The sequence below is a fragment of the Podarcis tiliguerta genome (genome assembly GCF_965153285.1).
Source record: "Podarcis tiliguerta genome assembly, chromosome: 13".
NCBI lineage: Eukaryota > Metazoa > Chordata > Lepidosauria > Squamata > Lacertidae > Podarcis > Podarcis tiliguerta.
The window spans coordinates 37,109,760-37,127,868 of record NC_139546.1 but is presented as its reverse complement, the minus strand read 5'-3'; the positions used below and the strand labels follow the sequence as shown (position 1 = coordinate 37,127,868).

General features: G+C 46.8%; 3 protein-coding genes across 3 annotated transcripts in view; 2 read left to right on the top strand and 1 right to left on the bottom strand.

Annotated features, from left to right (window-relative positions):
- The first annotated feature begins 1,154 nt into the window (after positions 1-1,154).
- PPP4C (protein phosphatase 4 catalytic subunit) lies at positions 1,155-7,473 on the top strand. Its single transcript, XM_083409325.1, has 9 exons — positions 1,155-1,304; positions 2,878-2,983; positions 3,090-3,141; positions 3,948-3,998; positions 4,096-4,197; positions 4,327-4,500; positions 4,788-4,914; positions 5,723-5,912; positions 6,097-7,473. The coding sequence occupies exons 2-9, from the start codon at positions 2,886-2,888 to the stop codon at positions 6,224-6,226; spliced, it is 924 nt and encodes a 307-aa protein (XP_083265451.1). The 5' UTR covers positions 1,155-1,304; positions 2,878-2,885; the 3' UTR covers positions 6,227-7,473.
- An 805-nt stretch (positions 7,474-8,278) lies between these two features.
- On the bottom strand, positions 8,279-18,066 carry TBX6 (T-box transcription factor 6). The gene is made up of 8 exons (XM_083409740.1): positions 17,558-18,066; positions 16,312-16,540; positions 15,183-15,450; positions 14,249-14,392; positions 11,884-11,954; positions 11,392-11,459; positions 10,510-10,702; positions 8,279-8,692 (listed from the first exon to the last, which is right to left on the bottom strand). The coding sequence occupies exons 1-8, from the start codon at positions 17,679-17,681 to the stop codon at positions 8,443-8,445; spliced, it is 1,347 nt and encodes a 448-aa protein (XP_083265866.1). The 5' UTR covers positions 17,682-18,066; the 3' UTR covers positions 8,279-8,442.
- CORO1A (coronin 1A) overlaps positions 14,395-18,109 on the top strand; it is a 79,472-nt gene continuing 75,757 nt past the window's right edge. Inside the window, exon 1 of the mRNA XM_083409724.1 lies at positions 14,395-14,418. The gene's annotated coding sequence lies outside the window, so the exon portion shown is untranslated. The remainder of the gene's footprint in view (positions 14,419-18,109) is intronic.

The following is an 18,109-nucleotide window of genomic DNA, read 5'->3' as shown; positions in this document are numbered from 1 at the left end:
AGGAAAATGCTCAATTGTCTCAAAGCACAAGTGTTAAGAGATGGAAGGCGCTGACAAACTTCTGGATTCAGCCAGAATAACAATTAACCTCTGCACAAGTGGATTTGATTTTTTCTGAATATATATGCTGGTCCAGTGTTTGGCTGGATGAGGACAGTACACGAGGGACACAGAAAATATACAGCAGAAAAATAATTATGCGCATTTCGAAGGTTGTACATGTATCAAAGCTCGAGGACTAAGCAGGCCCCTTAAAGCCATAGCTCCGCCCCTTCGGCTGAAACCCTATGGATCCACGGAACGCAGCGCTGCCTGCCCTGTTTAGACTGCTAACTCACACCCCAGGGGCTTCAGACGGAGCTCTTTCCTGCAACATAACAGCGTTGATGAGAAGTAGGGTTGCAAATCATTCCGCTTTGGGGGGTGGGGGCACTTTAAAATCACTTCCCCACCCGCCAACGCATGGCTTCAACTGAGCTCCTCCAAGGCGCGCCCTCAGAAAATCAGGAGGCGCATCCTCGCCTCCATTTCAGGAGGCTCCCTCCCTCCAGGAGCTTCCGCCCGTGATACTAGGCCACTTCCAGACCGACATCCTTCTGCCTCCAAGATACAGAGACACAGAGAGACATTTGGACTCCAACTCCCATCAGCCCCAGCCGGCAAGGCCGACGGCGACGAATGACGGGAGCTGTAGTCCAGCAGAACCTGAAGTCCCGTAAGGTGGCCTCCAGCCCCGCTTTCGTTCTCGACCCCCTAACTACGTGCAAATGCCTTGTGAAGTGCTGTCTGACTAATACAATGTTCATATTTAAAAGGGATGCGCGTCAATTAAATAGTAATTGGGGTGTTATTGGGTTATTGTTCTTATTTTGATTTTATATATTGTGATTTTTTATGTGAACGCCCTGAGACCTCCAGGTATAGGGCGGCATATATTCAATAAATAAAATAAAATAAAATAAAAGGGTTCCCCCCCCCACGATTTCCGTCACTTCCGGCGGAGTGTCAGCGACGCCTTTTAAACCCCAGCATGGCCGGCATACTTTTTCCGCCCCGCCCCGCCCCGCCCCGCCCTTTTTCGTCACATCCGATGAGTCAAGGTCCCGCCCCTTCAAAGGGATAGCGGAGAGAAGCCCCGCCTCACCTGCGCCCGTTCTTGGTCCAAGAAGGAAGCGGAAGTGACGTCCAGCGCCCAGTAGTTGGTGGGAGAGCCGGAAAGAGAGAGGGGGAGGGGCCGGGCCCGGGAGCCGGAGGGAGCCGCGGAGCAGCCGCCACCGTCGCCGCCGCCGCTACCGGGACCCCAGGTAGGCGCCCGGGAGGTGGGGCGTCCTCGTGCGCGGGAGACGCCCTTTCCTTTGGATCCTGGCCGCGGGCGGGGGCGCCGGGGAAAGTTGGTTGCCATAGAGACAGCAGCCTGTGGGGTCGGGAGGGGGAAGAGGGGAGAGTTGTCACCTGGAGGGAGACTCTGGGCGCTTTTCACAAGCGAGACCGCCAGAGCTTCCTGGGGGAGCGGGGCAGGTGGGGCCCATGAGGAGGAGGCGGGAGAAATAGGGGCTTCTCTCCCCTCAAGCTCATGGAGGGGGCAGGCGTCGCTCTGTCTTGGGGGTGTCCAACCTCGTGGAGTGAGGTGTTTTATGTTTTCCCCCCGAAAGGAGGGCTTTTTGGAAAGGGATGGGCGTGGGGTGGAAGGTGGCCCTTCTGAGGGTGCGAGGGAATACAGCAAGTAGCAGCTGGCTGAGTAGGTTTTGTTAACTTGCTTGATTTCTTTATATGCAAATATCCCTTTGCCCTTTTAATGGCGAGTTCAGGAGATATGGGCTCATTTAGAAGCGTGAGGGGGCAGAGAAGCAAAGATGGGTGCCATGATAGGAAGATCTTAGAGACCTATAGGGTGGCATTGTCATGGTAACAGGAGGTAGTTGGTCATGCTCTGCTCTCTCCTTTGATGTGACTCATCACTCCTTATCTTAAAAAGTTCTGGGTATCATTGGGCAAAGAGATCAGATAGTGACGTGGAGACCTGGCTTTTTGAATGAGATGGTTGGGTGGAGGCACCTTCTCATCACTGTTGGATAAGAAAGATGGAGAAGGTGGGAACTTTTTCTAGGAGATAATCTGCTCACTCTGTTGATGTTGAAAAGAAGTCCTGGGGCACAACATAAAGATTTCACCACCCTCTCCCCTTTGATAACAGAAGTGTGTAGAACAATGATCATTGTTTTTATAACAATGCATTTTATTTTACTGCCTTCCAAATCTATGTATTGCCTTTTCATTATATGAGACAATTTGCACAAATCTTTGGAGAAGCTTGAAAGAGAATGCCTCTGATACCAACAACCTCATATTATCAGAGGGTCTGAAAGTATAGTCTCTTCCAGCACTTTTTAGTAATACACATATATAAACATAATCCAGCTTGGGTTTAATTCACTTTCTTATTTGTTTTTGTTTTGTTACAGTATGTGAGGTTTCTTGAAGTGTTTCTTTACAGGTGCCTCAGGGTAGTATAAGGGGTTTACTATATAGATCAGCCTTCCCTAACCTGCTGTCCTTCAGATGTTTTGGTATCCCATCAGCCCCAGCCTGCTTGACCAATAGAAATTAATAGTCCAGCAAAATTTGGAGAGCCCCAGCTTAGGAAAAGCTTATATAGATTGTAAGTCTCTCCCTTACTGATATTCCTTGTGATTCTTCCTACAATAGTAGGAAACAACATAGAGCTGAGGGCCTATTATTTGACTTTTACTCTCATCCTTTTTGATGGAAATATTTTCTGGGTGTATGTGCTCGATTCTTTTTCCCCATTGTCATCCAAGTTGTTTGCCTTGATGTAATTTTTTTTTTTAAAGTTGACTGCAATTCTATTCCTACAAGGGGGCAAGATGGCCGAAATCAGTGACCTTGATCGTCAGATTGAGCAGTTGCGGCGCTGTGAGCTCATCAAGGAGAGCGAGGTCAAAGCCCTCTGTGCCAAGGCCAGGTGAGTGTTGCCTGACATCTATAAGAATACCTGTTCTAAGACTGTAAAATGCAGCCAATTATGGTGTAGTCTTGTGTGAGACACATTTCCTTTCCTTTCTCTGCAGAGAGATCTTGGTGGAAGAAAGCAACGTCCAGAGAGTAGATTCCCCAGTAACAGTGAGTCTTGTTTTTTAGTGAATGTTTGTCAGTGTTTGGGGACTCAAATGCTGGCAGCAATAACACCTGAACTTTTTATTTTATCCTTTAAAAAAAAATGCTGTCACAAGGCATTTTACAAATAAGAAATTGAAGCATGCTGCTGATTAAAAAAAATAAAAATACATCCTTTGAAGCAGGTTGAGGGAGGCCAAAGGTGACTTTCCAGGACACTATCTGGCCTTCAGAACTATTCCATATGCCATGTTACTGTGTAATATCCTCATGTGTTTTTGCCTCAATTGGAACATGTGCTTGAAATGTAATCATGTCTCTTTCCTGGATGGAAATTTGGTGTGTGTCTGCGTAGGTGTACAAACCTCTTGAGTTTTGCCTGACTGGAATGTAGTCTTGTATAAGAGGTACAAGTCACAGCTGTTTCTCCATCCATTTCTGCCTTTGGCCTCATTCCCTACTAGCAGGCAGAAACTGGACACAGGCCAACAGAGGAATGTGAACAAGGTTCTCCTCTCTTGCCTTAATGAATGAACAGTAACAGAAGAAAAAGAATATCAAAACACAGCACCTGGATTGTTCTGAAAGTTCCAAAGTTCTTTTGAATAAGAGGAATGACAGAGGGAACACATATTTCCGTGGGGGTGTAGTTTCAAGAATTTTGTGCTATCACCAAAAATGTCATGCCCGTGCCAATCTAGTGCTTACTGGTGGGCAGAGAGAAAGGCCTCGGTCTTTCAGATATACTGGACTAGGTATGATAGTAGTAATAGCCACCTCGAGAACATTAAAGAGTTCAATATTCTTTCCAGGTTTGTGGGGATATCCATGGCCAGTTCTATGACCTTAAAGAGCTCTTCAGGGTGAGTACTGCTCAGCCATCCAATTCCAGTGCCCAACTTCAGCTTTCAAGCTCTCCTGGGACAATATATTTACCTGCCCTTTGTTTCTCTCCTGCAGGTGGGTGGTGATGTGCCTGAGACCAACTATCTCTTCATGGGTGACTTTGTCGACCGTGGCTTCTACAGTGTTGAAACATTCTTGCTACTGCTGGCGCTCAAGGTTAGGAATGACCCTTGCCCCAGATGAATCCTAGGATGCTTTCCTTGTTCTATCTGAATAGAGATGCTGGGAATTCTGGGTTATATAACATTTCCATGTCTATGTCGGTTTGGTTGTTTTCTCTTACAGGTCCGGTACCCTGACAGGATCACCCTCATCCGTGGCAACCATGAGAGCAGACAGATCACCCAGGTATATGGCTTTTACGATGAGTGCCTGAGGAAATACGGCTCTGTCACCGTTTGGCGCTACTGCACTGAGATCTTCGACTACCTCAGCCTCTCTGCTATCATTGATGGCAAGGTAAGCATGCTGTGTGTGTTTATTATGGTAGGAGTATTTGAGAAAGAGTGTGTGCATCACTGTGTGCAGGGCTTTCCAGAGTACTAGAGGCCCTGTCCCTGCTGCAAGGGCCTTACAGCCTAAAAAAACCCCACTTAGGCTTTCTGGTGTGAGAATAGAGTTTAACAGGTAGACTAAAATGGGAAGGCAACAGCACGAGTTTCAATGTGGTGGGTGGGGAGGTGCTATTTGGCCCTAGAGCTTCTATATGCAGCTTTCCAAATGCACACATTCCTTTTGCGTTGCAGATTTTCTGTGTCCATGGTGGTCTGTCCCCATCCATCCAGACACTGGACCAGATTCGAACAATAGATCGCAAACAGGAGGTTCCTCATGATGGTCCCATGTGTGATCTTCTTTGGTCTGACCCTGAAGGTATATTTGTGCATGGAGTGGGGTGGTTTTGTGTGTGTGTGTGTGTGTGTGTGCGCGCGCGCGCGCCATGCATGAAGGAGAAAGGAATCTTTGCGCGTTGGATATGGTTAACATGGTAATAGTATTTGTTCCAGGAAAAGTTTAATAGGTTAAACAGTATTTGGAGTAGAGCGTACCAGGAAGAGCCGTGTAGCCTAAGTAGAAGTGCGTTGAGCCTTTAATTCTGGCTTAAAATTGCACTGAAACCCAAAGAGGCGGAATCTGATACCAAGAGGTCCCCAGCAACTTTGATCTGACCTTGTACTTCTGTACAAGCTGCTAAAGAGAGGTCACAATTGATACGATGGAGTTCTGAGCACTCCGTGGAACTTATTTAATGAATCTGTCCTCCTGTGCAGAGGATGCTATAGTCTCTGTGGGTTTAATGCCCGATAAACTGCACAGTGAGCTAAAGGAATATTTATTTGTTTTTGTTTTAAAGCTTCTATTTACTGCTTAGTGCAGTATTCAAAAAATCTCTGAAACAAGAACCTTTGAGTCTTTGATCTAAAGAAGATCAGGTATTTTCTGCCCTCATCATTTCATCTCACTCTGGTACTTTTTAAAAGGGGTTGATTGGTAAAAGTGGACGTGGAGCAGCCCAAGCGGGGTGGGGTGAGGGCTTTATACGAAATCCTACCTCTTGGCCAATTGCTGATAAGCTTTGGTTCTCTAAGTTCATCAAGAGCAGCTGCCCTTTTCCCTAGTCGATCATGCCTGGTACATGGTTTCCTTTGTGTCGTAATCCCAGCTTTGCTGTCCTTTGCAGATACCACAGGCTGGGGGGTGAGCCCACGAGGTGCCGGCTACTTATTCGGCAGTGACGTGGTGGCGCAGTTCAATGCGGCGAACGACATCGACATGATCTGTCGAGCGCATCAGCTGGTCATGGAAGGGTACAAGTGGCACTTCAACGAAACAGTTCTTACTGTGTGGTCAGCTCCCAACTACTGCTACCGGTGAGAAGACAGAAGGGACGGGTGTGGAATAGTGGGCAGATATGGCAAGCCTAGCACTGTGTACCATTTGAGCTGTGTGGCATATAGGAGGGATTGCAGGGTCAGTGTGTTGAAGGGTGGAAGGATGGCATTGATGAAACTGGAGGCATCCCTTTGTGACCCTTCTCCTCTGCTCTGCACACAGCTGTGGGAATGTGGCAGCCATCCTGGAACTGGATGAACACCTTCAGAAGGAATTTATTATCTTTGAAGCTGCCCCCCAAGAAACTCGAGGCATCCCGTCTAAGAAGCCTGTTGCGGACTACTTCCTGTGAATGCTTCTTCCATCTCCCCCCACCCTCCCCTCGTGCGGCTTCTGTTTTTCTTGTCCTGGCTGGGGTGGGCAGCCTCTTTGAAGTTTGGCAGGGTTCAGGTCTCTTCTCTCCCCCGCCCCGCTCCATTCCCCTTGCCCAATAAACCCTCAGTTCTGGACCCCTTAGACTGAATTGGCCATCTTTTTCCACACTACTGAATTCCAGCCAGTCGCTTTATAGTCTCTTCAGGGCTGCCCTAGTTTTTATTCTCCGCCCGAAACACATTTTTTGGGACCTCTGGTCATTGAAAAACCTAGAACTCTGTTGATCTCAGATCACTCCAGGCGAAACGGGGGGGGGGGGGGGGTCAACCCAGAAATGGAGAGAAGCTGTAGATCTTCAGAGTTCTATGGTTTTCTAGGGGCGCAGTTGACAGCCTCCCAGCCTAGTTCTCTAGCTCATCTGCAGTGCGACTGGAAATTATTTATAGAGGATGTATCAGATGGAGAGAACTGGACTTGGAAATAAAGAGGAAACCAGTGACCAAAGAATATCTGCAACTGTTAGGAGGATGAGGTCTCTGGACTAGTTCTCTGCTTCTACGTCACTTAGGTGCTTCCTGGTTTAACTCTTTTTTTAAACAAAAATATTTTTACTTTTTGGTCAGCTGATCTTTGAACTCCGGTTTTGGTGCCATTCCATAGCATTTAAGCAGAGAGTAGGAAGTGCTTCAAACCTTGCTGTGTCTGGTTGCTGGAAGACCTAGAACGCTGGTTTCTTCGCACTTCGGTGTATAGTCTGCTTGAGCTACATGGAATAGATGAACATAGACTGGGAAGTGGTTCCTCTGTGTGCCGCCATATCTCATTCCCATTTTCTTCAAACCTTTATTGGCCACTGGAAGGTTAAACTGTCCCCACCTTTTTGCCAGACTTTGCAAAAAAATAAATAAAATTAAAATAAAGTGGACTTTCTGGTCACTGGAGGATGCAAATGCTTTATGAAATCCATTTAAACTTTTTTGTGGTGGATTTATTAAATGTATTATTGGCAAATCTATATCCTGTTTATCCCCCTCCCTGCCGCTCCTTCTCCTTGAGTGGGGAGACTGGGACCATATCACGCTAGTTAATTTGACCAATGGGGCGTGTTCTCTGTCTCTCTCCATCCCTCCATATCCTACCCCCTGTGGGGTTGGTGTATCCAAATCCCACCCACCACAGGGTCAAAATCTCCCACCCCCTCCCCTTTATTCCTGTGAAGGGATACTCACATTCAATCCAGATATCTACTTAGAGTTAGAAGGGGAAGGTGGAACTTCCTGCCACTTTTCTTACGTCTAGGAGTGCTTTCCCCTCCGATGATCTGTCTCTTGCTCTAATTTTATTTTGTTTTCATTTTGGGTTTTTTCCTATTTACAACTTTTAGATAAAAAAATTCTAATAAAACTAAAAAAAAAAAAATTGACATTTTGTACATTGCGTATTTCTGTGGCCACATGGTTTGTGAGCAGGGTGCATGTTGAATGCTGCCAGATCCTGGGCAGAAATATCTGTGTAGGTGTCCTCCTTGTCATTCCTTACCTCCCAAACCTGCTTGGCTCCTGCAAAGAGTGGAGGATGAGATGAGCTCCATACGTTCACTGTTGGGGAGTGTTTCCACTACCTTTATTGAGTTGAAGCTGACATAATATAGGGTCCAGCAATCTTCACGGGCTTCAATCCTGCCACAGGGAGAATCTGTCTACCACGGAGATTGTTATCTAATCTATGATACTATTACTTCCTACATTTTTTACAAACGAGTTTCTCACTTGATGGTGCTGCTTCTCGAGGCAGGTTGGTGCTACACACACCCATCAATACTTCCTGCCCCAAAACTATGCTCTGCAACTGAGAACTGCCCCGATTTATTTAACCTGTTTTGGTGAGATGTCTTAAAAGCATCTGCTGAAGCTTTCTGACGTATAACTTAAAACCAGTCAAGCTGTCTGGCAGAGCAGAAATCTAGGCTGGAATTTCAGAATTCTAGCTTGCTCAAATATGTCATGGAAGAAAACAGACGTACACTATGTTATGACCTTAAAAATGTTTAATTATAAGACAGGCAGGACAAAGACAAAGTTTACTCTTCCCAACATGGACAGTAATAAAGAAACAGGGAAAGCCATGAAATCTAGCAGGGGAAACAGAATACCTAGAAGAAAGGAATTCCAGGATTTGTGGGAGGAGCAAGAGTTAGAGCATAGGTGGCTGAGAGCCAGGATAGCCAGAGGGGGGCCCATAGACACGAGGTGGAGGCGGGTAGGGTGCGAAGCTGAATTTGAAAGGGGGAAAGGAGGAGGTATCGGGAGGTTCTGTTCCCCCAAGGAAAGGAATAATATCCAGCCCATTCCAACTCGCCGGGAGCATAGGTCTGAAATCCGATTGCTCGGGAGGTGACTTGGTAGTTGGGGATGATGGAGGAGCTGCCATTTCTTGACTTGGGCTGTGGGGGAAAAATGAGGGGTAAGTCAAACACTGATAAAAGTGCAGGTGGCCCCCCTTTGAGTGGCTCGACATGGCCAACCTTCCAACTGCGTGTATCTGCCCAACTACACCTCCCCACAGACAGCTATAGTTTTTCTGTATTCTACTGGTTCTAGCTTCCCCATAGATAATGCTACAGCCCTGAATGTCTTTTCTGCATTCTCGCCTTGTTAAATGTCATATTGTGTGGGACGTTGGCCACAGTAATCAGTACATGGTTAATTCTGGTTCTAGCACAGAATGGCCTTGGTAAGGGCCAAACACCTTTCTCAGTTAGCGATTTCTGCACTGGGTTGGGTTCAAGAGTAAGATGGAGTGATGAAGGATGCTTAACATTCAAATCTTGTGAATAATCGGAGACTCCGCCATTGCATGCAGCTGGTGACAATTTGTGGCTGCTCTCTGTTACGGATCAAGCACTAGCATAAGAAGCAAAGTGGTTTTTACTCACTAAATGCTGCAGGTTATCTATTTGGGTAGGTTTTTAAAGAGACTGCGCCAGTGGCTTTTTCATCATGGGCATGACCCTTGCTTTGTAACTTGCTTTACAACTCTATCTTCCAGTAAGTTAAATGTTGGGTAGCAGCTACTCTGGTATGTCAGGCAGACTTCTACTTACTTTTAAAAGTTCTCAACTGGCACAAGTACATTTATTTGTTCAACACACCCAAAAGAGGGGGGGAGTGGGGAACATCACAGCTGGTAGCCAACTGCTAACTACCTATTTTCAGACTAAAAAGCAAAGTGAACTTACAAATATGCTAAAGACATTTCCCTCCCCCCAGAAGCCTCTTGGCACTTGTAATGCCCTGGAGCCAAGGTAGCCATGGTAGTGCCCTGCTGATATTACTGAACTCCCATCTCCCATCAGCCCCAGTCAGCATGGCCAATGGTCAGTGAGGAGGGAAGTTGTAGACCATAGCATATGGAGGGCACCATGTTGGCTAATGTTTAGAGTACAGTGGTACCTCAGGTTACAGACACTTCAGGTTACAGACTCCGCTAACCCAGAAATAGTACCTTGGGTTAAGAACTTTGCTTCAGGATGAGAACAGAAATCACATGGTGGTGGCGCGGCGGCAGCGGGAAGCCCCATTAGCTAAAGTGGTACCTCAGGTTAAGAACAGTTTCAGATTAAGAACGGACCTCCGGAATGAATTAAGTTCTTAACCTGAGGTACCAGCTGCAGCAATTCTCAAAGTAAAATTTGGACAATGGGCACATAGAATCATAGAAGTGTTGAGTTGGAAGGGTCCACGAGGGCCCTCTGCAATTCAGGAATCGTTTGTCCAACATGGGGCTCAAACCCACAACCCTGAGAATAAGAGTCTTGTGCTCTACTGACTTGTTTTCAGTGCCACCATGTAGCTGTAGATAATTCCAGTTACAGTGGTACCTTAGTTCTCGAACTTAATCTGTTCCAGAAGTCCATTCGTGCCACAAAAAGGAAAAAGTGCCCATTGCCAAGTGGTGGTTGGGTTTTTTTGTTCCCTCTGGCAAAGATTCTTCAACGTATTGGGCGTGGCAAGAAATCAGAGCACTTCAAATTATTGCCTGGGTATCTTAAATGCTGTGTGGGTGCTTTCAAATCAGCCCTACCCCTCTAAAAACATTTATACCTCTTTATACCCTAGGACAGGGTTTATTCAATCGCAAAGGAAACCTGAACACCAGGGGTGATTCAGATCACTCAGGGATGCTCCACGCTTATTTTACAAAGGCAGAAGTTTGGCAACACAGCTCTAGAACTCGGGGAATGTGACATGGCTGGCTCACCTGCCGTAGGGTGAGGGTGCCCCCCGCAAGCCATGGAAGGCGGCTGGGTGCTGCACATAAGCCTCTGCTCCGCTGGGATTGATCCCTGCAGGGGGGTAGAAGGAGCAAGAAGGGTGTGGAAGCGCAGGTGGTGGTTGTTGCTCCAGAGGTGTCTCCTCTGTCAAGGTGGAGTCGCAGGGGCCTTTCTTGCTCTCTAGGCGGAGGTGAAGTGCAGGTAGGGAAGGAAAAGCAGGCAGAAGGTTATATAATGGGAAAGGGGAATAATAAAACAGGATTCCTATGGATTTAGAAAGCACCTAAATGTGGCATAGGAGGGAGTGATCCTCTAGGGACATATACAACTTTAAAAAATAAAATCTAAAATAACAGGTTCTCTGTAATGTCTGAAATAAAGAGGGAATTCATTATAGTACCTGGGGTTGTGACCTTTTTAGGTAAGGGCCCTCTAGCAAGTTTGTGCTATCAGGGCAGAGCAGGGTGAGATTGTAATTGTGGGGAAAGACAATTCAGAGGAGGCAAAAATATGAAACAACAGGTATAATTTAATGAGTTATAGGACTTGGGGTGAGGGAAGTGTTGGGATGTTGTGGCGGGGGTCGCAAAAGTCAAGCAGTGAAAGGAAGCAAAAGGTGGCCATTTTATATGACATTGTAAGAAATGGATAGTAAGAATAGTAAGAATAGTAAGAATAGGGCAGTGAGTAGCTACGGAGTTAAGGATGGTGAGGGGCCCACAGAGTATCCACTTAAATGATCCTCACTTTGTTTAATGATGTCTGGAGAGAAATGTTGTGTTTTGCTTTTAAATCGGTGGAAGGAGACAGAGACCAGACAATGTCTTATGAAGCTAAGCGACAGAATAAGGTATGTTTGTTTCGCTTACCATTTCCCCCCATGTTGGCTTCACATTCATTTGCCTTCATTTTCCTCTTGATTCGGGCCTCGCGCTCCCTAAATTTTGTAAGGGGGACCATAATAAGATGTGGAAAAGCAATGGTAGAAGCCAGGGTCAGACTTTAATAATATGGTGCCCTGAGCAAGGACAAAATCCCCCGCCCCCTTCTAATATTTCTTATTTTCTCAATAATTCATTTTGGTATGGTTGCTTTTTTAATGGATGGCCTCAGTAGGTACCCGTATAAATTTAGCAGCAGCAGTTGTTATGAGCCCATTCATCTTGGCGCCCTGTGATTCTCCAGCCCAGTGAACTACAGTATTTCTCCAGTGAGGACAAGCCCATCTCGTTATGGTATACGCCCCCCCCCCCCATCAGTGGCAAACATTTTCAGAAGGGAATCACTGCTGCCAGCTAATGTGAGGGCTGAAATAGCTCCTCTCTATGTCATTGACATCTTTCCTGATCGGGTCAGTTCACCTTTTGCTGTTCATGCCGTTCTCCCGGAAGCCCTTTGCGAAAGGGTTGCTCTCTATCTTCATCTGAGTGATCTGGGAGGGGAGGAAACAGGAAAATGTTAGGTAGGCAATTGAAAGGGTATGATTAGATGTATATGCACATATACAGTATTTTTTATGTTTTATGAGATTTGGTTTAGCGTACGAGCACAGATATATGATCAATCTTTCCACTTTTGTATTATGTTTTCAAAAAGGATAGAATACTGGCATATGCTGAGAGCATATTCAAGTTCCAGAACCTAGAGCAAGACTTTTGCTTTTGCATGGGCTTCTGTAATAGAGAAGGAGACAGTCAAAAAAGGCAGCTCTCCTAAACACCTCTCTTTCTACTCTTGCTGGTACTAGTACTTACCTAGTTGTGAGCTGATTGCCGTGTTACTGTTTTTTCCATGTTTGGGGCTGTATATATATACAGTGCTTTTTTTCTGGGGGTACGCATACTCCTAAACATTTTGTGAATCTAAGTTTGGCCTCACTGAGGGGCAGTATTTCAATATGAGTAGGAAAATGAGAGTACCCCTAAACATTTTTTAAGCGCTCTCTCTCTCTCTATATATATATATATTTATATCTATATATCTATATAATCTGTCTGTCTATCTGAACTGTTCGAAGTGGGTATGCGTGCAAAATAGCTTTTAACCAATCTGGTGCTCTCCAGAAGTATTGGGCTCCAACTCCCATCAGCCCAGGCTGGCACATAATGGGAGGAATGAGACAGAAGAACTATTTTAAGACCGGAGGAGGGATATATAGTGCAATAGCTATTGTAGACCCTGTGTGAGAGTAGAGGAATTGCACCGAATAATAGTTTTGTTAAGGGATATTAAGGTCCAAGGAAATGGTTAAATAACAGAGAAGCTGAATTTGTGTGTGGGGGGGGGTATATTTTAGGGCAGAAACTTACAAAGGAATATCGCAAAACATGGAAAGGCTCCCAATGAAAAGTATAGTCTCTGACTGAGTAGAGGGAAGGATATTTTGGGTGAGAGGTTTGAAGAGCTATTCAAAAGTGCAAAGAAACAGAGGAATGGGGTAATAAATAAGGACGCATAGGGGAGATACAAAATGATGAGGGCTGCACGGGCCCATGCGGAGGTGGAAGGGCACCATTCAGCATGAGGTGAAAGGTTGTGGAGTGAAGGGATATGGCCAGGAGGAGAAAGGAGCTGAGGTGATTTAGAGGTGGAAGAATCCTGAGGAGAAGCCATTGTGTTCTAGCTGTAATGGCATCAATAGATGCGGGTGAGCAAGTGAAGAAGGGAGGCCTCAGGCCTGAGTTTGATGGAGGTGGACAAGTAGGGTAAGAGAGCTTCATAGGAAGGCGGAGGGCGTCAACAATCCCGGATTTCATGGAGGTACGTGAAATGTAAGGTTTGCCCCATGTCACAGAGATGCAAAAAAAAAGTGTGTGTGTGGGGGAATATACTTTTGCAGCACTATTTAAAAGGAAAAGTGTCACATGAGGGGGCGAAGGGATATGGCCAGAGAAAAGGAAAACAGGCCATTTTTGTGACGTAGAAATGCTCAGGGAAGGTCAGTGGATTTCCAAAATGTGAAGTGTTGGAATGGTTTTTAGTTTGCTGTGATTTTTCCTGCTGTATTGATAGTGAGTTGCATGGGGTTAAATTGAAAGCGAAGTCACTTAGGATCCCTTGCGCCTGCCCCTCTGGACATGGGGTTCGTTTGCTACTTAGAAGTGAGGGGAAAATGCTGTGTGTGTGTGTGTGTGTGTGTGTGTGTGTGTGTGTGTGTAAAACCCTTGTGAAAACAGAGGCATCTTCTTGCCACACTTCCACAAAATAGCGGTGGTGGTTCAGGAATATGTTGATGGATTAATATTTGTGCCAGTTCCAGAGTGTCTCTAGGGAAATGAGCATTGGAAGGCTGCCGTTTCTGGAGCTTGGTGAAAAGAACAGGCACAAAAAATAATATGGAGTGGGGTGTTGGTCTCACAGAAAGCTAAATTAACTTTCTGGGGAGGGTCTCCTGTGCTATTTCTCTAAAATGAAGCTCTGTCTCACATTTGTGCTTCTATTCTAAACACATTTCCCCTGAAGTCCTTTAGAATTTGACGGAGTTGATGTTCGCCTGAGAATTCTCAGGACTGCCGCCTTATTTTAATGGCCAGTTTTTGATTTGATTCTCATTTGCCAATGGAAAAAAGTGCCTTTCCTTCAGGGATAAGCAATGGGAGTGGGCAGTGAGGGCGGGAAATGGATAAATCATTTGTCCAAGGTGACACATCCCTGCTTCCTGCCACCAATGGGGAAGGGCCTTTTAGAAGCAAATATTAAATTTATAACAGCGGCCTTGTTTCTCACCTGTGGGTTCTGGTAGGCCGTGACAGTCAGAAACTGGGTCTCGGGAAAGGTGAAGGAAGCGCAGCCACTGCCTGCCCCACGGCGTCCTCCGGCCCCAACCACATGTATCCTCGGCTGGTAACGGTGCATGGAGTGAACAATCAGCTGAGAAGGGGGTGCAAGAGCCAGAGGTGAGTCATATTATCTGTTTACTTGTCCAAACAGTTTTCCCTACCATATTTCATGTTTAATGCAAACAGATATTTTAGCTCCCGTTGTCGTCAGGGCCAGTGTAAATTTTGTGAATCTGCCCGAAGCACAGGCTTTTTTATGTTAACTTGCAGGATTCACTCGCTTGAGAATCTCTGTTTTATCGTACATTAAGAAGAAGAGCAAGATTCTAGTCCTCATGGCTACATAATGAGGCTTCAGTCCCTGGTGAAATCACATGGACTGAGTAGACTTCTAATTATCCAAATATGGGGCTTCAGGGAGCTGCAAAGTTACTTGCCCTTTCTCATGAATGATGGGAGCAAAATACCGTAAATTATGCACAGAATCATAGAATTGTAGAGTTGGAAGAAGGGACCCCGAGGGTCATCTAGTCTGCCCCCCTGCCATTCTAGAATCTCAACTACAGCATACGTGAGAGAGAAAGCAATATATCTATGTGTGTTTAGTTTATATAATTTGCAGACGATGTAGAATTACAGAATGCTGGAGGTGATTTTATTTTAAGCACAAATTGTACAAAACCCTGGGTATGCCTCTTTGCTATATAACCCATAGCCGTAATCCGTTATTGTTATCAATCAGAACCGCCCAATATCTGTTAGTGCCAGTTTTTTAACCCATTTTCCCTTGAGGCGCTCAGAGCATTCCCTACAGCTATATTCCTTTCCACTAAATATCCTATGGCCTCATGCCCAAAGTGCCCTTTCCCCACTGGCCATACATGTCCATGGGGATCCAGCGTGTTGTTGGTGAGCTTGAGCCGGTGGAAGGATACAGGTTGGCGCATCCAGTGGGCGCCTGATGCAGGCGAGTCGGGGTGGATGTAGACCCTGTCTGGCGGGGGCAGCTCAGCCTTGCCACTGGCGTCCCACCGCTTGCCATGCCATTTGTACCGGGAGCTGCCCACCGGGACCACATCCACTAGCAGCAGGTACTTGGCTTCAGGATCCAGTCCTGTTACTGAAACTTTCAGCTGTGGAAACATCCGCCTGCAAAGTTGATTAAAAATGTGGGTTAGAATATTTTAATTGGACAGGTTGTGGGGGGGAGAGGTTTCATCAGTGAGACATAACAAAGGGCGGCGGCGGGGGGGGGGGAGAATAGGACCACCACTTACTCCTGCCGCCACCCTCAGCAGTAGTTGGCACAAATTATTTATTTTTTTCATTTTTGATGCTGGCAAATTCAGAAAAATAAAAGAGCAGGGTGAGTGATCCTGTCATACTAGACATCTATGCACAGGGAAAAGTCAAGAAGCTTAACAGTTCCTGATGATATACATCCAATCTCAGTACTAAGCTTCATACAACACAGTGGAAACTCCCTAAAATTGTTCCAGTGTGCATATATATGCCTCTGACATGAAGGTTCCATTAGTTGCAGATAGTTGTATTCTGTGTGTATGTCTAAGTCTAAGTGTCTAATCTGTCCAAAGTCATCTCAGCTAGTGATCATCATCACATCATGTGGCACTGAATCCCATGGATTAATTCCGAGTAATGTGAATAAGTTATTTCGTCTTTTGTGTGCTTTGAATGTACTGTCAGTCAGTTCATTTTGATGACACTTCCCCCCAGAATCTAGTATGGAACTTACAGGAGGGATGAAGGAAATAGAGAGCTATGTTTATCAGCCTCTACTCTTCCTTGATTCTGAGTTTCTTGAGCAGTAATTTCTAAGGAGAAAGGGGATATGCACGGACTCTGATTACTCAGTACTGGGAAAGATGCAATCCGCATTGGTTCAGAAGCATTGGTTTTGCATGTGGCAGGAGAATCTCTAGCACTGGGACAGGGTTCTGGAGCTCGCGGTCCACTTTTTTCTCTTTTACCTCCTGCTTGGCATCTCACCTGCCTGCCTTGGTGATGATCATCTCTGTACCAATCCCACTGAAACGCTTCCAAAGTTCTCCATTCTCCAGGCTCATCCGTACTCCGGGGGGTAGGCGTGTAGTTGGTGGGGGGCCGGATGGGAGAGGCTGGCCTGACCCATAAGGGAGGCCAGGAGCAGAGGGCAGGAGGCGCCCTGGGGGTTCCAACCCAGGGAAGAAGCTATCCAGCTTAGGGGCAGCATCGAGGTCTGATGGCAGGGAAGAGAAGAGAAGGGAACAAGTCAGAAAATGGGGCTGATGGAGCTGAGGGATATTGGTTGAGCTGGGGGGGGGGGGCGGGAAAGACAGAGGCTTGCAGGCAAGACTGAGGGGCTTCATCCCAGGAATTTGTCACCCTCCTGCTGGTTTCCGCCTGTTTGCTCCCCCCTCACATCTCCCCCGACCAGTTGGTCTTGGGTGCTAAAAGTCCAGCTGATGTGGGGAGCAGGAAGCAAGCAATGGAATTTATGTGAATTTTGCATTTCTTCTGTCCCAGCCTGCCCTCCCACTGGCCTGTTAAACCCACAACTGCTTTCTTCTTTTCTGGGTACCGCTGTGTCCTACTCATGCCCCTCCTTTGGGTGCCTGCTGTCAGCCTTCCTCTTGTCCCCCCCCCCCTTCAGATTCTAAGTCCTACATTTCTCCCAGAGCATAAAGCAACTCTGGCCTCCAAATCCCTTTGCCCCATCCAACCACCTCTGAGAATTCAGCAGTCTTGGTTCCCACCCAGTCCCCATTCTGTTCTAGCCCACTTCTCTCCTGCCAAGCACAGAAGTCCTGGATCGCAGACTTCCCCCTCCCCTTTCTCTAAACCACTCTCCCTCCCAAAGAAAATGGAAGTCCTCCTTATTATAGTTCCATCTGCCCTAATCTCTTAACACATTGCAACTCCAGCCCACCCCCATTCTAAAGAATTCCACAAACTGTGGCTCTCATATGTTTCTGTCCTTTTATCCCACCCTTCTTCCAAGGAGTCTAGGGAAGCACACATGGTCTTCTTTCTCAACAACCATGTAAGGTAGGTTATATTAGAATGAGAAATGGTGACTGGCCCAGCATCAGCCAGTGGCTGAAATGAGGATGCACTTCAGCTCAGTCAGCATTTTTGGCATGTGATTGCTCCTCTACTCACCCTTGTTACCTTATTTTGGCTTTTCATTTCCCTCCCCCTCCCCCTCTCCCACCACCATCACCACCTTCCCCACCACCACATCCCAATTTCTCACCTGGATATCTGAAGGCTTCATATTGAGGTGCCTGACCCTGGGGATACCCAGCCCCGGGAGGTGGGGGAGGCCGCAGAGGATAGGAGCCCCCATACTGGGAGAACATCTCTGTGGGGTGATACATGGGGTGCTGCAGGAAGCCTTGGAGCCAGGACTTGTGGGTTCTCTGGGAAAGGAGTGAGGACCTCGTGGGTTAGAACAGGTGAGACTGGAAGCCAGGGCTCCTGCTTTCGCTGGGTAAGAAGGACGGTCTAGAGGGTTAGAGGGATGGTGCAAGTCGTAAGGGGACCTCTGGGGGAGTGGGATGCAGAGCAGGAGCCTGGAAGGAAGGGAGGCTGTTCGGCTAGAGCAGGGTTGAGGGGCTGGGAGCCAGCTTTCCCCGGTTCTGTCTCTGGAGGCAAGTCTGGGATGCATCCACCCTGCAGATCCTCTCTTTCCCTGAGGAGCCCCTGGCTGGGGCCGTATTTATGATTCTGCTAAGACCCTTTGAAGTGAGACCCCAAATGGCACATTCACACCTCAAGAGGGGAGGGGTTTGGGGCTTAAGGCAGG

What these genes read in the sequence shown, in the direction of transcription:
- TBX6 (XM_083409740.1), bottom strand. Translation starts at nt 17,681, where the DNA reads ATGTATCACCCCACAGAGATGTTCTCCCAGTATGGGGGCTCCTATCCT. An exon ending in CGCTGGATCCCCATGGACAT is followed by an intron (nt 14,393 to 15,182) that starts GTATGGCCAGTG and finishes CCCCCTTCTCAG; the next exon opens with CTGATTGTTCACTCCATGCA. An exon ending in CGGCCTACCAGAACCCACAG is followed by an intron (nt 11,955 to 14,248) that starts GTGAGAAACAAG and finishes CTCCCCTCCCAG; the next exon opens with ATCACTCAGATGAAGATAGA.
- PPP4C (XM_083409325.1), top strand. Translation starts at nt 2,886, where the DNA reads ATGGCCGAAATCAGTGACCTTGATCGTCAGATTGAGCAGTTGCGGCGC. An exon ending in ACCTTAAAGAGCTCTTCAGG is followed by an intron (nt 3,999 to 4,095) that starts GTGAGTACTGCT and finishes TCTCTCCTGCAG; the next exon opens with GTGGGTGGTGATGTGCCTGA. An exon ending in TGCTACTGCTGGCGCTCAAG is followed by an intron (nt 4,198 to 4,326) that starts GTTAGGAATGAC and finishes TTTCTCTTACAG; the next exon opens with GTCCGGTACCCTGACAGGAT.